The sequence below is a fragment of the Myotis davidii genome, unplaced genomic scaffold, assembly GCF_000327345.1.
Source record: "Myotis davidii unplaced genomic scaffold, ASM32734v1 scaffold299, whole genome shotgun sequence".
Classification (NCBI taxonomy): domain Eukaryota; kingdom Metazoa; phylum Chordata; class Mammalia; order Chiroptera; family Vespertilionidae; genus Myotis; species Myotis davidii.
The window spans coordinates 6202396-6214335 of record NW_006293088.1 but is presented as its reverse complement, the minus strand read 5'-3'; the positions used below and the strand labels follow the sequence as shown (position 1 = coordinate 6214335).

The following is an 11940-nucleotide window of genomic DNA, read 5'->3' as shown; positions in this document are numbered from 1 at the left end:
AAAGAGAGAGGGAAAGAATACATGTCTGTGTTGCCTTACATCTGCATAAAAATTCTCTGGCCAGATGAACAGGACGCGATCGGCAGCGGCTGGTGGGGGAGCCTGTTGAGTAGACTAACTGCTGCCTCACACTTAGACCATATGTGTGTGCTACCTGTTCGAAAACTAAAACCAAAGAGGGAGTCCAGCTGCGGGGAGGCCGCCTGTCGATTCCATTTTATGCAGGAGACTCCGGGGCTGGGCCACGCTGGAATCCATAGGCCAGGCAGGCTGGCGGGCGGAGGGGGAAACACCGAGGAGGGTGTGGCGGTCAAAGAGAGACTCAGGGAGGAGGGAGCATCTCCCTCACCCCACCCTCTGGGGGGCATCTTTGCCACTTGGAGCCCCCCAGACGGCTGCATGTCAGCAGCCCCTTCTCCCCGTGTGCCCACATCCTTTCTCACTCCTCCCACCAGCCCGCCCTCTGCTGCTCCCCAGGCTTCCTGGTCCCTCTGTTCTTGGGCTCTCTCCGCCAGGATAGCCCTCCCCCTTGTTCAGGCCCAGACGCTCCCCGTCCGCACTGGCCACCTTTTGTCCTTTGAGCGTAGGTCAGCTACCTTTGCAGTTGCTCGTGCCCTGCCTGGACCCCGTTTTCCCCTGGAACCTGAAGGTCTCAGTGCAGGCCTCCAGAACCTGGGAGGACCCCGACGCCTCCCTGCCATCCCCTCTCCCATCTCCCTGTCTGGCCTCTGCATCTCTGGAGTGAGCTCGTTCCATCAGCTGTAGGTGCTTCCTCTTCGCCGGATCAGTGGGAGAGCAGGGCGAGACTGGGTAGACCTCATCACCACCGCCCCGGCCCGTGCATCCACACTGTCAGGCACACAGTCTACCCCGTCCACCCCCCTCGCTTCTGAAGTGCTCTTAGCTTAGCCCTGTCTGTGCAGGGCATGTGGATGTGCACTTAGGCACATCTCAGTGTGTTGATGGCAGCCCCGCGGGGTCCTTCCTGCCTTGCGAGTGGATGCTGTGCCCTCGGTCTTCAGTTCGCCTCTGCACCTGACTCTCCGGCCGGGACGTAGCTCACTGGAGGCACCACGCAGCAGGTGCACCTGAGGCAGGTGGTTCTGAGGGCCTGGGAAGAGGAGGGAGCCGCAGCCGGCCCTTGTCCCTGACATCACGCTGTCTCCCGCAGCGGAGTTGCCGGTCCTTTGAGATGGGGACACTGAGCACTTAGCTCTCCCCGGCCCCGGGGAAGGGCGCATGTACCCCTTCTCCTGACACGCCTTCTCTCCCAACCGTAGGCCCTGTGGGTTCCCGATGGAGAGATTACAGTGCCTTGGCTGTCATCATGGCGGGCATCGCGTTCGGCTTTCACCAGCTCTACAAGGTAGGTCCTCCCTTCCATGGCCCCTTGGCGTTCGGCCCCGTTCTCCCGTCTCCCGAGCTTCTGCAGTGCCGTGACAGGAGCAGGGCTGTGTGCAGAGGCAGCGTGTCCCAGCGAACACATTCTGGAGGTTCAAGTGCAGGTCCTGCTCCACCCGGACGGGTATGCCTGGCAGGTTCAGACCCCCTCATCCACTAGCCTTGGCCTCTCTCCCAGGGGACCGTGCTTACAGCAGTGCCCGGCATGTGCGGAGCAGCCCTCCATTTGAGGGGCAATGACAGGTGGTTGAGAGCTGGACAGTGGAGCCCAGCTGCCTGTGCTGCATCCCGGCTCTGCCATGTGACAGCTGTGTGACCACAGGCTCAGGGGTCTCATCTGTACAATGGGGACATAGAACCTACCTCACCGTTGTGAAGCTCAAAGGTGCTGCTTTGGGGAGTGCGGTGGCCTGGCACATAAGAAGTGTGTGCCATTTTTTCTACCTTGGCATTTAAAACCAGCTTTGAGCATCTCAGCATATCATATTATGGGATCTACCCTTTGTCTCCTATATATTATGTTGGTATCCATGTAAATCTAGGATTTCTCCAGACTCCATAGTCAGCCCTCAGGGTCCAGAGGTCATTGCTAACAGCAGGGCTGCAGGCGTGAGTGAGCATTCCCCGCCCTGATAGCAGGTACCAGGCACTCACTGATGGGAAGCACGGAGTCTCTTCTAGAAGATGCAGAGCCAGGGTGGCCCCCAGAGACAGGTAAACCATGGCGGAGGACTTGCTCCCTCCTGGTCCTGGAGAGAAGTTCCTTCCTTTCCGGGCCACCTGCTCCTCCCACCACGTAACTTTTAGCATGTGAGCCATGCTTCAGCATTGCACTCTGGGATTCTTAATTTTTGACTTAGTAGCTAATGACAGAGTTGTAGCAGAATACATTTTTTTTCGGTGTAGCATCTGTTCTTGGAGTTGGAAATTTCCATGTCAGAAATGCGGAAGCAAACTGTTTTGTGTCCTGGGATAGTTGTGTGACACCCCCCACCCCCACCCCCGCGGACCCGATGCCTCCCCTTCCCCTGCGCGGGAAGCTGCTTTCCCATCACTGTGTGCAGTCACCGGAAGGCAGGGCCTCCCTGGACGTCCAGGCTGCGCTCAGCACCGACCGCCTGGCCCTGGGAGGCTGGGATCTGGGCCCAGGCACCCGGGTCAGTTCTCTGCGTAAAAAAGGAAAGAGACATGGGAAAATCAGTTACCGTGGTGACAGGGGAGTTTCTGCAACACCTGCTAATAGTTTCTTTAAATTAAACAAGGAGAGGTTTATAAATGCCTACAGGTTTAGGCTGGGGTAGCTAGTGTACTAGTATGTGTGCCTTCCCCTGGCATTTCTGATCTCAGAAATGGAACTTGTAGTTTGTTACACGTATGAGAACTTCTTGACTTTCGTATTAGGAAATCTTCACCCTGGAGCTGCGGCTACACAGCGAGTTTCACTCGGTTGCAGGCAGTAACTCCTGTGGTTGAAAGCACTTTGCAGAATAGAGTGCTGCGCGCCACTAAATAACCCCTCCACTCGGGAGCCGCCCTCGGAGCGCGTCCCCGCGGCCTGTGAGAGGCCCCTGCCTCCCAGCCAGACCCTTAATGGGCAGGTTGCTGTTTGTTGTCCAATCGGGGGCCCACGTGGAGTGAGAACCAACATCCTCCTTGGTCCCGCCAGCAGTTCCCACACCCGCCAGCCCGCACCGACCAGCGGCTAACCAGCTGCTCTGAGTGGTGGCGGCAGCCTCAGCTCTGCACTGGGAGGCGCCAGGTCCTGAGCTCTTGGACTTCAGAACGCATGTCCTTTCATCAGCTCTCCCAAGTGGCACCGCCGCCCACCTGCCTTCTTCCTGAACGTCCCACGACCTCATCCTCCCCAGTCTGTTTCCCCATTCGGAGGCCCCTGCTTGGTTGCCCTTTTGCCCAGGGCCACTTCCTTCAGTTTTTGCCCCTTCCTCTCCCTTCTGCCCCGGGTCTCAGTTCTGGGGGAATCCGATGCATCTGACTCGGAGCTGAAGGAAGTGTGTTCTGAGGACTCAAGGCTCAGTTTAGAGAAAGACCAAAGTGAGCTCTCCCGATGGCCGTGGAACATCCGTGTCTCATCCCTGGTAAAAGCACCAAGGCCCCAGAACCTGCTGTGGGTTCTCATCTAGTTCCTCAAGTAATTTTTTACTTACTTTTACTCGTTAGTTTCTGAATGGACAGTTCACTCACATGGCTTGGACTGTTAGAGCTTCAGGAAAGTGTGAGAAGTTTCTCCCCACTCCTGGAGGTCACATGTTATATTGTTATCTGAGAGCTTTTACAGTACATTTACATATTTTTGTTACAGAGAGAGTTTATATAACACCATTAAGAAACCTACATAAAAGAACCAAAAAAGTGTTTCATAAGAGTAAATCAAATGGATTTACTCATCCCTGTTCCCTGGTCCTTGGCCTTATTCAGACAGGATTTTTACCTGGTCGGAATGAACCACAGTCTCGTAGCTTTCGGGTGCCTCCTTCATTGATGGAGTTTGCTTAGAGAGTTTCCACAACCCGGGCGTGACAGGAAGCAGGCCGGTCTGCAGAATGAGAGATTGGTGGACAAGAACCCAAATATGCACCCCTCCTGCCTCTTGTAGAAATACCTGCTCCCCCTCATCATGGGCGGACGAGAGGACAGGAAGCAACTGGAGAGGATGGAGGCGAGTCTCTCGGAGCTGAGTGGCAGCGTGGCACAGACAGGTAAAGATTAATGACTCCATCAAGTCACCCCTCAAAGCTCCCCGAGCAGCCCCTTCTCTGCCCCTCCCTCTCCCCTCTGTCTCCACTTTATGTGGTGACTTCATTTATCTGCTCTGAGAATCTGTTCACATTTGCAAATGAAGCCGCCGTCATTTCGGTTTAATTTGAAATTGCTTGTTTACTGTCGGCACGGCCTCAATTAATTATGTTTTTACGGAAAGGCTCCCAACCTCAGAATATTAATAAGGGGAATAAAATGACAGCCTTTCTAAGGGCTGTAAAGTTCATTTTTAATTTCTGCTTCTATGAGGTTTTCAGGGGGGTTTTCAGCGATTTTCCCCCTTCCCTCTAAGAATCCGACGCAGGGTCAAGAGAGGCTGTAATTACTGCGGCTCCCGGGACCCCAGCCACCTCCTCTGTCATCGACTCCACGGGGCTCGCGTTCATCACCTGGTGCCCCGATGATGGTCCAGATTAGCTGGGACCTGTCGCGCCAGAGGTGGCTTTTCTCCTTGATAAACTTGTTTACTAGGTGCAGACTCTGAATCTAAAAACTCGGGCAAGGGCGGGAGCCGCTGTCCCAGGCAGGCCTCAGAATCCTGCCGCGCGGTGGCCCCAGGCCCTGATGAGGCCGCAGGACGGGAGCTCTGCACCGCAGGGTTGGGTGGGGAAGGGAGGGGCAGCAGGGCATGGGGGTCGGCAGTTTGCAACCATCCTGGAGGGTGTGGAACCTGAGGTCCGTCTCTGGGACTGGACACTGCAGCGGTGCCGCAAGGACACGCCGAGGCCGGGTGTGGGCATTACCGAAGCCGAGAGCCGGGCAGATCAGCAGCCGGTGTGATTAGAGGGGAGAGGTTGGATGGATATATGTTGACCATGGGCAGTGACACAGTGGGCAGAGGAAGTAGAGAGACTGCAGGTAGATGCAGTGCAGGTGGAGTGCCCAGAGCTCAGGTAAATGATGTGGCTGGGTGTCTGCAGTTCATTTAGAGGCTGCAGCTTTAGGTGTGTGAACATGTCACTAGAAGAAGGAGAATCCGTTTGTCATTTAACAGAGACGCCACTGCTCTTCTCTCCCAGTGACTCAACTACAGGTGACCTTAGCCTCCGTCCAGGAGCTGCTCATTCAACAGCAGCAGAAGGTGCAGGAGCTCGCCCACGAGCTGGCCACAGCCAAGGTACTGGTCCCTGCCCCTGGTCCCCCAGATGTGCCCTGTCCCGCTCTTCACTGTCGTCCTTTCTGCCAGCTCGCCGCTTCTGTGGGGTCTGACTTGGTCTTTTCTCACACTGACTGCACGAGGGGCCCACACTGCCCTTGTAGAGGAAAGAGGCGTTCAGCTCGGAGGCTGTCCTTTCTGTCTCCCTGGCACCTCCCTGGGAGCCAGGAGGAGCCGCTCTCTGCCCGGGGCCTCCCGTGGTCGCACATGTAGACACAGAACAGTCTCCACTTGCATGTGAGGTCACAGATCACAGTTGCCAAGAGGCACTGGGCTAAACTCTGTGGTGATGCCCAAGTTCTCGAAGCCCAGCGCTCAGGGCAAGGCAACCCCTAAGGGATGTAGCGCCAACTGGAATTGACTGGGGCAGTTTCCACGTCTCACTCCAAAATCTGAAGCTGTCTTAGTAATATCAGAACTCAGATCAGACTGCCTGGTTAAAACCCTCCCTGCCACCTGCCAGCTGTGCCACCACAGGCAAGGGTCTTAGTTTCCTCATCTGTAAAATGGAGCTGTAGTGGCACCTCCTTCATTGGCATGCTTAGAACAGGGCTGGCTGGAGCCCGCTCCAGGGTGTCAGGCTTCTGGCCTGGGGTCTGTGGGCAAGTGACAAGGTCATCCCCAAGGCATTGTCCTGGACCAGCGGGGCCCTGGAGACAGTGGCCCAGTGACTGCTTTCTGGCTGCTTCCATCCCGGGGCTGTAAGGATCCCACTCTGAGGGCTCTCCCAGGGGGCCCACCCCAGTGCAAATCTCCCGCATTTATAAAAACCCAGCAAAATGGGCATCTTTCCATTTCCCATGGAATCTGGGTGCCTCCTGAGAATCCCCTCCTCAGATACCCCCACATAGAGGGGCTGCCTGTACTTCCTCCTCAGGTGGCGGGCACGGTTGCCGGGTGGCCACCTCCAGCCACCGTGTGTGCCCAGGGGCAGGTGGCCCATAAAGCACCCAGAAGGCCGGTTACGACCCCGCCCCGCGATCCTCTATCATCTTTCGGAGCGGTGGCCTGCCCGTGGCCAGAAGCCATTCCGGAAATTGGAAAACTGCTTCAGACCTTAACCATTAAGATTAAGACCACATGTTGCATTTTAAGAGGGGGGAGGCCAGGATGGCGCTTAGTGGTTGAGAGCCGCCTGAGTTTTTTGTGCTTGTTTTTCTGATGGCCCCCCACGTGCCCCCGGCCCCTCCCATCCATTCTCTCCTGGACGGAAGCGGGGCTCCTTGGTTTGGTGCCTAAACCATATGTGTGAAGACTGGTTACCCCATAAACCAAGGACTCGGAGCTGTGTTTTCTCAGCTGTAATATAAGTTTTTATATCTGGCTTCCAAGCTCCTACTGCAGCACTGTAAAAAATTAAAAAGAAGAGCATTAAGTAATTAAAAAACCTACATAAAACTGGAGGCTGGGACTTTTCTACAACTGTTTTTAAAGAGACTGGCTAAAAAGCCCCAGATGTCAGGTTTTATTTCTAAATCCTGGCATCTGGCACCACATGCGTTTGGAAATCTGAGTCCTTTGCAGGCCGGTGAGTGGAAATTGCTCCCTTGTTAATGGGCTGCTATAGTTTCAAGGCTTCAGAGAAGCCAGAACAGTGGCTCCGGGTCTGTGCTGTCTGGTGGTCTGGAGCGAGGCCCCCAGGGAGCGTGTGTGGGAAGGTGGGTGTTTGCACGCGCTTGCTCTCAGACTGCCAGCTTTTCCTCCCCAGCCCTGTGGCCCTCTGAGCCTTCTCCCTGCAAAGGTGTGCTGGGCAGTGAGCCCCGCCCCACGTCAGAGGCCCAGGCCCCCTCCCTCTGCCAGCCTGGGCCCCGCATCCTCCTGACCTTACGCTGGGGTTTTCTGTGTCAGGCTAGGGAGGCATTGTCAGGGAAGCAGGGGCCTCGCACGAGTCATCTGTGCCCTTGCAGCCACCTCTGGTGGCCTCTAGCCCGGGTGAGGCAGGCCCACACACCTGAGGCCACCACCTGGAATGGGCCCATAAACACTTCACAGGCAGCTTGGCCACTGGCAGCGCCTTTGGGGGACCGTGATTTCCTCCTCCATCCATCCCAGCCAGACTTGCGGGAGAAAGCGGGCCTCTGAGGTTTATATGGCCACAGCCTCTGAGGGAAAGTGTCCGGGGAAGGATGCTGTTTGTCAGAGGTCACCGTGGCTGTTCCCTCCCGGCCCTCCTCGGGGAGGGAAGCGACGTGCAGCCCCAGGACGGCTGCTTTCTCTTTGCTGAGCCTTCAGTCACCTCCGAACAGCGGCTGGGTGGGTGGCCCGGTTGCGCTGACTGCGCGGTGCAGTGCAGGGCCTGGCCTTCCTGAGCCCGGGCCGCAGGGCTCCGAGCCGCGCGGGGAAGTGCACCCTGGGTGCGGCCTGTCTGCTGGGCTGACCCTCTGAGACGGCTCTGGGTACCCGGCGCTGGGTACCCGTCTCTGGTACCTGCGGGGGCAGGTGGCTGCCTGTCTCAGCCCCCAGTTCTCTTCTGTGTGTGGTGTGGCTGTCTGCAGGGAGGGGGACTTAGGTGGAGGGCGTCGTTGGTGTAGAGGTGGATATTTATTTTATTAGTTTTGTTTTAATGGAACATTTCAAACACACACAATGGAGGCACCGCACAGCTACCCACAGGGCCGGCCCTGCCTCAGCTCTGCCCGCACCCCCGCCCCAGACAGCTTCTCCAGTCACGGTGCAAACACTTTGGTTTGTATCCCTAAATGATACAGGCTCTCTTGTCATTGTGTCATTCTATTTTATAACCATTTCTACACCTGAATACATGTCATGATTCCTTAGTGTTGTCATTAAACAGAGACACCCAGGCAGGCAGAGCCCTGAATGAGCAGTGGCTGAACCTTCCGAGGCGGGTGCCTGGGTATGCCCGGAGTCCCCCAGACCCCGCCCTGCCCACCACCCCAACCACCTAGCTCCACGGGCAGGAGGGGGGTGCACTCTGATCCTTGTTCCCCCGCGTTTTGACCTTCAGGCCACCACCTCCACCAACTGGATCCTGGAGTCCCAGAACATCAACGAACTCAAGTCAGAAATTAACTCCTTGAAAGGGCTTCTTCTGAATCGGTAGGAGCGAGAAGGCAGGGCTTGTGCTCTGCGCTCAGCCTGGGGCTGGAGAGGGGGCTCCGCTGGACTAGCTGCTGGGAGGGGGTGCGTCGCCCCAGGGGCCCTGACTGTGCGGTGTGGTTCAGGCAGTGAGTTGGGATCTTTCGAGCCTCACTTTCCGTCCCCAATAGGCCCCTTCTGCCCTCTCTTGACAGTCCGCGTGCCCACAGAGTTTTGAAATACACGTTCCTCGGCCCTGTCAGACCTGGTCCGGGAAAGCAGGGCCTTGGGCAGAGGAGAGTGTCCATCCTTTGGACAGGCCAACTCCTCTACCCCAAGTCCAGCAGGTCCTGAGAAGGTCCCCACAGCAGGTCGGATCCTTAGTTTGAAGGGTCCTACGGTTCAAGGCAGGGCAGACGCACACCTGCCTCCCCACCCCCAGCGGTGGCCTCCCTCTGCTGTCCCTCCACAGGAATGGCACCTTCTGAGCCCGCCCAGGGGACATGCTAGAAAGAGGAAGGGAGAGAAACATGGATGTGAGAGGGAAGCATCCATCGGTTGCCTTCCGTATGTGGCCCGACGGGATTGAACCTACAACCCAGGTGTGTGTCCTGTTGGTGCACAGGGCAGCACCCAACCAACTGAGCCACTCTGGCTGGTCAGGGACTATCTGCTTTTTTTCATGTTTTTATTGATTTTAGAGAAAGAAGGGGTCAGGGAGAGAGAGAAACATCAATGAGAGAGAAATGTCATGGATCAGCTTTCTCCTGCATGTCCCCTGCTGGGGATTGAGTCGCAATTGGGACATGTGCCCTGACTGGAACCAGTGACCTCCTGGTGCATGGGTTGGTGCTCAACCACTGAGCCACACCAGCTGGGGCAGGAACCATCTGGTGTTAAAAGTGAAAGGCCTGTGTCCTGGGACAAAGGTTGGTTGGCCACCTGATCTGCGGGCTCACATTCCTCTGCAGGCTCGGGGTTTGATGGGGCTGTGTGAGGCAGTACGAAGCACAAGCTGGCCCTTAACTCAGGGCCAAGAATGGGGCCCAAACGGAGGACCCAGCTCTCCAAGCTGCCTCCTTCCAGGCCTTCTCTGAAGAAAAGAACTGGCCTTGAGAGAGGGGTGACTGGCTGAGCTTGGGAGTTGTCGTTAGGGAAACCTCTGTGTTTCCGAACCTGGGAGACAGGAGCCCTCCAGGCCTGGGACAGAGAGCAGGTGTTGCCTGATGTTGGAGACAAGAAAACTGCCAATTGAATGTCTCCTTGGCGTCCATGACGCTGATGACCGCCCTGGCCTTGGCGTGTGCTCTCCCCGGGGGGTCCGAGGAGGAAGAGCTGCCCTGCCCGGTGCTGGGCGCTGGGCAGCCAGGAGGCTCAGGCACACAGGCGGCCGCTGTCCTAGAGCTGGATTCCCAAGCTGTTGCCAAGAGGACCTGACCTCCCAGGTCCCTCCCAGGCTTGCCTTTGGTCTGGGCTGGCTGCTGGCATGGTGCCCAGGGCGGGGAACTGGGTAGGGAGTGATTTCCCTGCCCACTGTTGAGCCCAGAGGTTTTCTAAGAAAGTGCCTCAGGGCCTCCCTTCTGGTTCTGATGTGTTGGACCCGGAGCAGTGTGCCCCCCGCCTCCCCCGCCCCTTGCAGAGCTGTAGACACGTTAAGAGTCCGTTAAGAGTCCGAGGCCCAGGTGTTTGGGGATCTGCCCCCCCTCACCTCCCTCTCCTGGGGCTGGAGGCGGGGATGATGTCAGGACCAGGAGGGAACAGGCTCCATGGCTTGGCAGACCCCTGGGGGGGGCGGGTATCCAGCTGTGAGGAGGGCCCAGGAGGCCCCCGAGTGGGCAGGGCACTCTGTGGGCAGCCCAGGCATCTCTGGCTTCCGTCTCAGCTGCTCCAGCCTCCAGAGGCTGTGGATTCAAGCGGAGGGAGGGAGGGAGGGTGGCTGCCTGGCTCGTTTCTGTCCCCTGCACAGTGGCACTGTGGCCGCGCCTTGGGATTGGGGGGGGGAGCCCCAGGATGTGGTCATGACCCCGCCCTCTCCTCCCTCTACCGCCAGGAGGCAGTTCCCACCCTCCCCCTCAGCCCCGAAGATCCCCTCCTGGCAGATCCCAGTCAAGTCCACATCGCCCTCCAGCCCGGCCGCCGTGAACCACCACAGCAGCAGCGACATCTCGCCCGTCAGCAACGAGTCCACGGCGTCCTCGCCCGTGAAGGAGGGCCACAGCCCTGAGGGCTCCACGGCCACCTACCACCTGCTGGGCGCCCAGGAGGAGGGCGAGGGGGTGGTGGACGTCAAGGGCCAGGTGAGGATGGAGGTGCAGGGCGAGGAGGAGAAGAGGGAGGACGAGGAGGACGAGGAGGATGAGGACGTGAGCCACGTGGACGAGGAGGACTGCCTGGAGGTCCAGAGGGAGGACCGCCGGGGCGGGGATGGGCAGATCAATGAGCAGGTGGAGCGGCGGCCGGAGGGCGCCAGCAACGAGAGCGAGCGGGACTAGGCCGTGGTGTCCCTCACGAGGTGGCTGGGCCTGGCCCCTCCGGTGGCTCAGGGAGGCGCTTTGAGCCAGGTGGGGCCACGGGGCCTGGGCAGTGTGAGGCCGGCACACCTGGCTCCCGTGCACTCCTGACCCTGCGCGGGCTGCACTCTATCCACCCAGCCTCACCTGCGCTTCCTCAGCTCCGCCCCACAGACGGCCACGACCTGTTCTCCTGTCAGGCCGAGGGCCCCGCCGGGGCTCCTGGACCCATGGCTTGTCCAGGCTGTGTCTGCTGAGCGTCTTAGCTGACCTAACACCGTGCATGACAAGAGGTAGCTGCTACCTGACTGCTGGCCCTCAGGGGGCAGCAGCGTGACCCTGTCTGCTGTCCGCCCCCTCCTCGCCCTGGCTCTTCCCTTCGTTTCATGCTGTGGGGGCAGGGGCTCTGGCCAGGGCCTTCCTTCCAGGCCGCCTGTCCCAGCCCCACTGTGCCCTGTCGTCCTCCCAAACCAGTGAAATCACACCGCACGTGTGACTGTCCCTGCTTCGTGGCGAGGTGTGGCTGCCACTCTCGTAGGAGCCAGGTGTCAGGGCCTTCCTGTCTGTCCTTCGGTCCAGAAACACGTTCACTTGTGCTATCAGGCATAGGTTCAGAACATGAGATGCGACTGTACATAATTGTAATAAATGAGTTGCCACTATTTAATTCCTGCCTGTGGCTCCCTGTCTGCTCCCCGCCCGGTTCCTGGGGGTCTTGGCTGAGGCTGGGCCAGGTGAGCCCAGGGAGGACCCGTCGGGGAGGGGGTACGTGGGGGGCCAAGCCCAGAGCCTGGAGGGGTTCATCCTCGGCCGGCTGTCGAGGGCAACACTGCTCGGGAGGAGAGCCGCCGCTGCTGTATATAGACCTGCTGTGCGGGCGAGGAGCTTCCTTCCTTAAATGGATGTGTGTGCTCCCAGGAGCGTGTCTTGCTCTTCCTCCCCCAGCTCCTCTCCCTCTCGCCCTCCCCTTCCCTGTAACCTTCACGCAGGGTTCACTGAATCCAGGGAAACCTGCACCAGCTCCTTCCAGGGAGTGCCCTGCGCCCTGCAGCCGCC

General features: G+C 58.4%; 1 protein-coding gene across 5 annotated transcripts in view; it reads left to right on the top strand.

Annotated features, from left to right (window-relative positions):
• The window catches only part of PEX14 (peroxisomal biogenesis factor 14), a 133808-nt gene extending 122257 nt beyond the window's left edge, over positions 1-11551 (top strand). For all 5 annotated transcript variants that reach the window (XM_015565893.1, XM_006766730.2, XM_015565892.1 and 2 more), the window contains 5 exons: positions 1281-1366; positions 4016-4118; positions 5199-5296; positions 8304-8395; positions 10425-11551. In XM_015565893.1, coding sequence (XP_015421379.1) covers positions 1281-1366; positions 4016-4118; positions 5199-5296; positions 8304-8395; positions 10425-10866 — 821 coding nt within the window. In that variant the 3' untranslated portion in view covers positions 10867-11551. The remainder of the gene's footprint in view (positions 1-1280; positions 1367-4015; positions 4119-5198; positions 5297-8303; positions 8396-10424) is intronic.
• Positions 11552-11940: the final 389 nt, after the last annotated feature.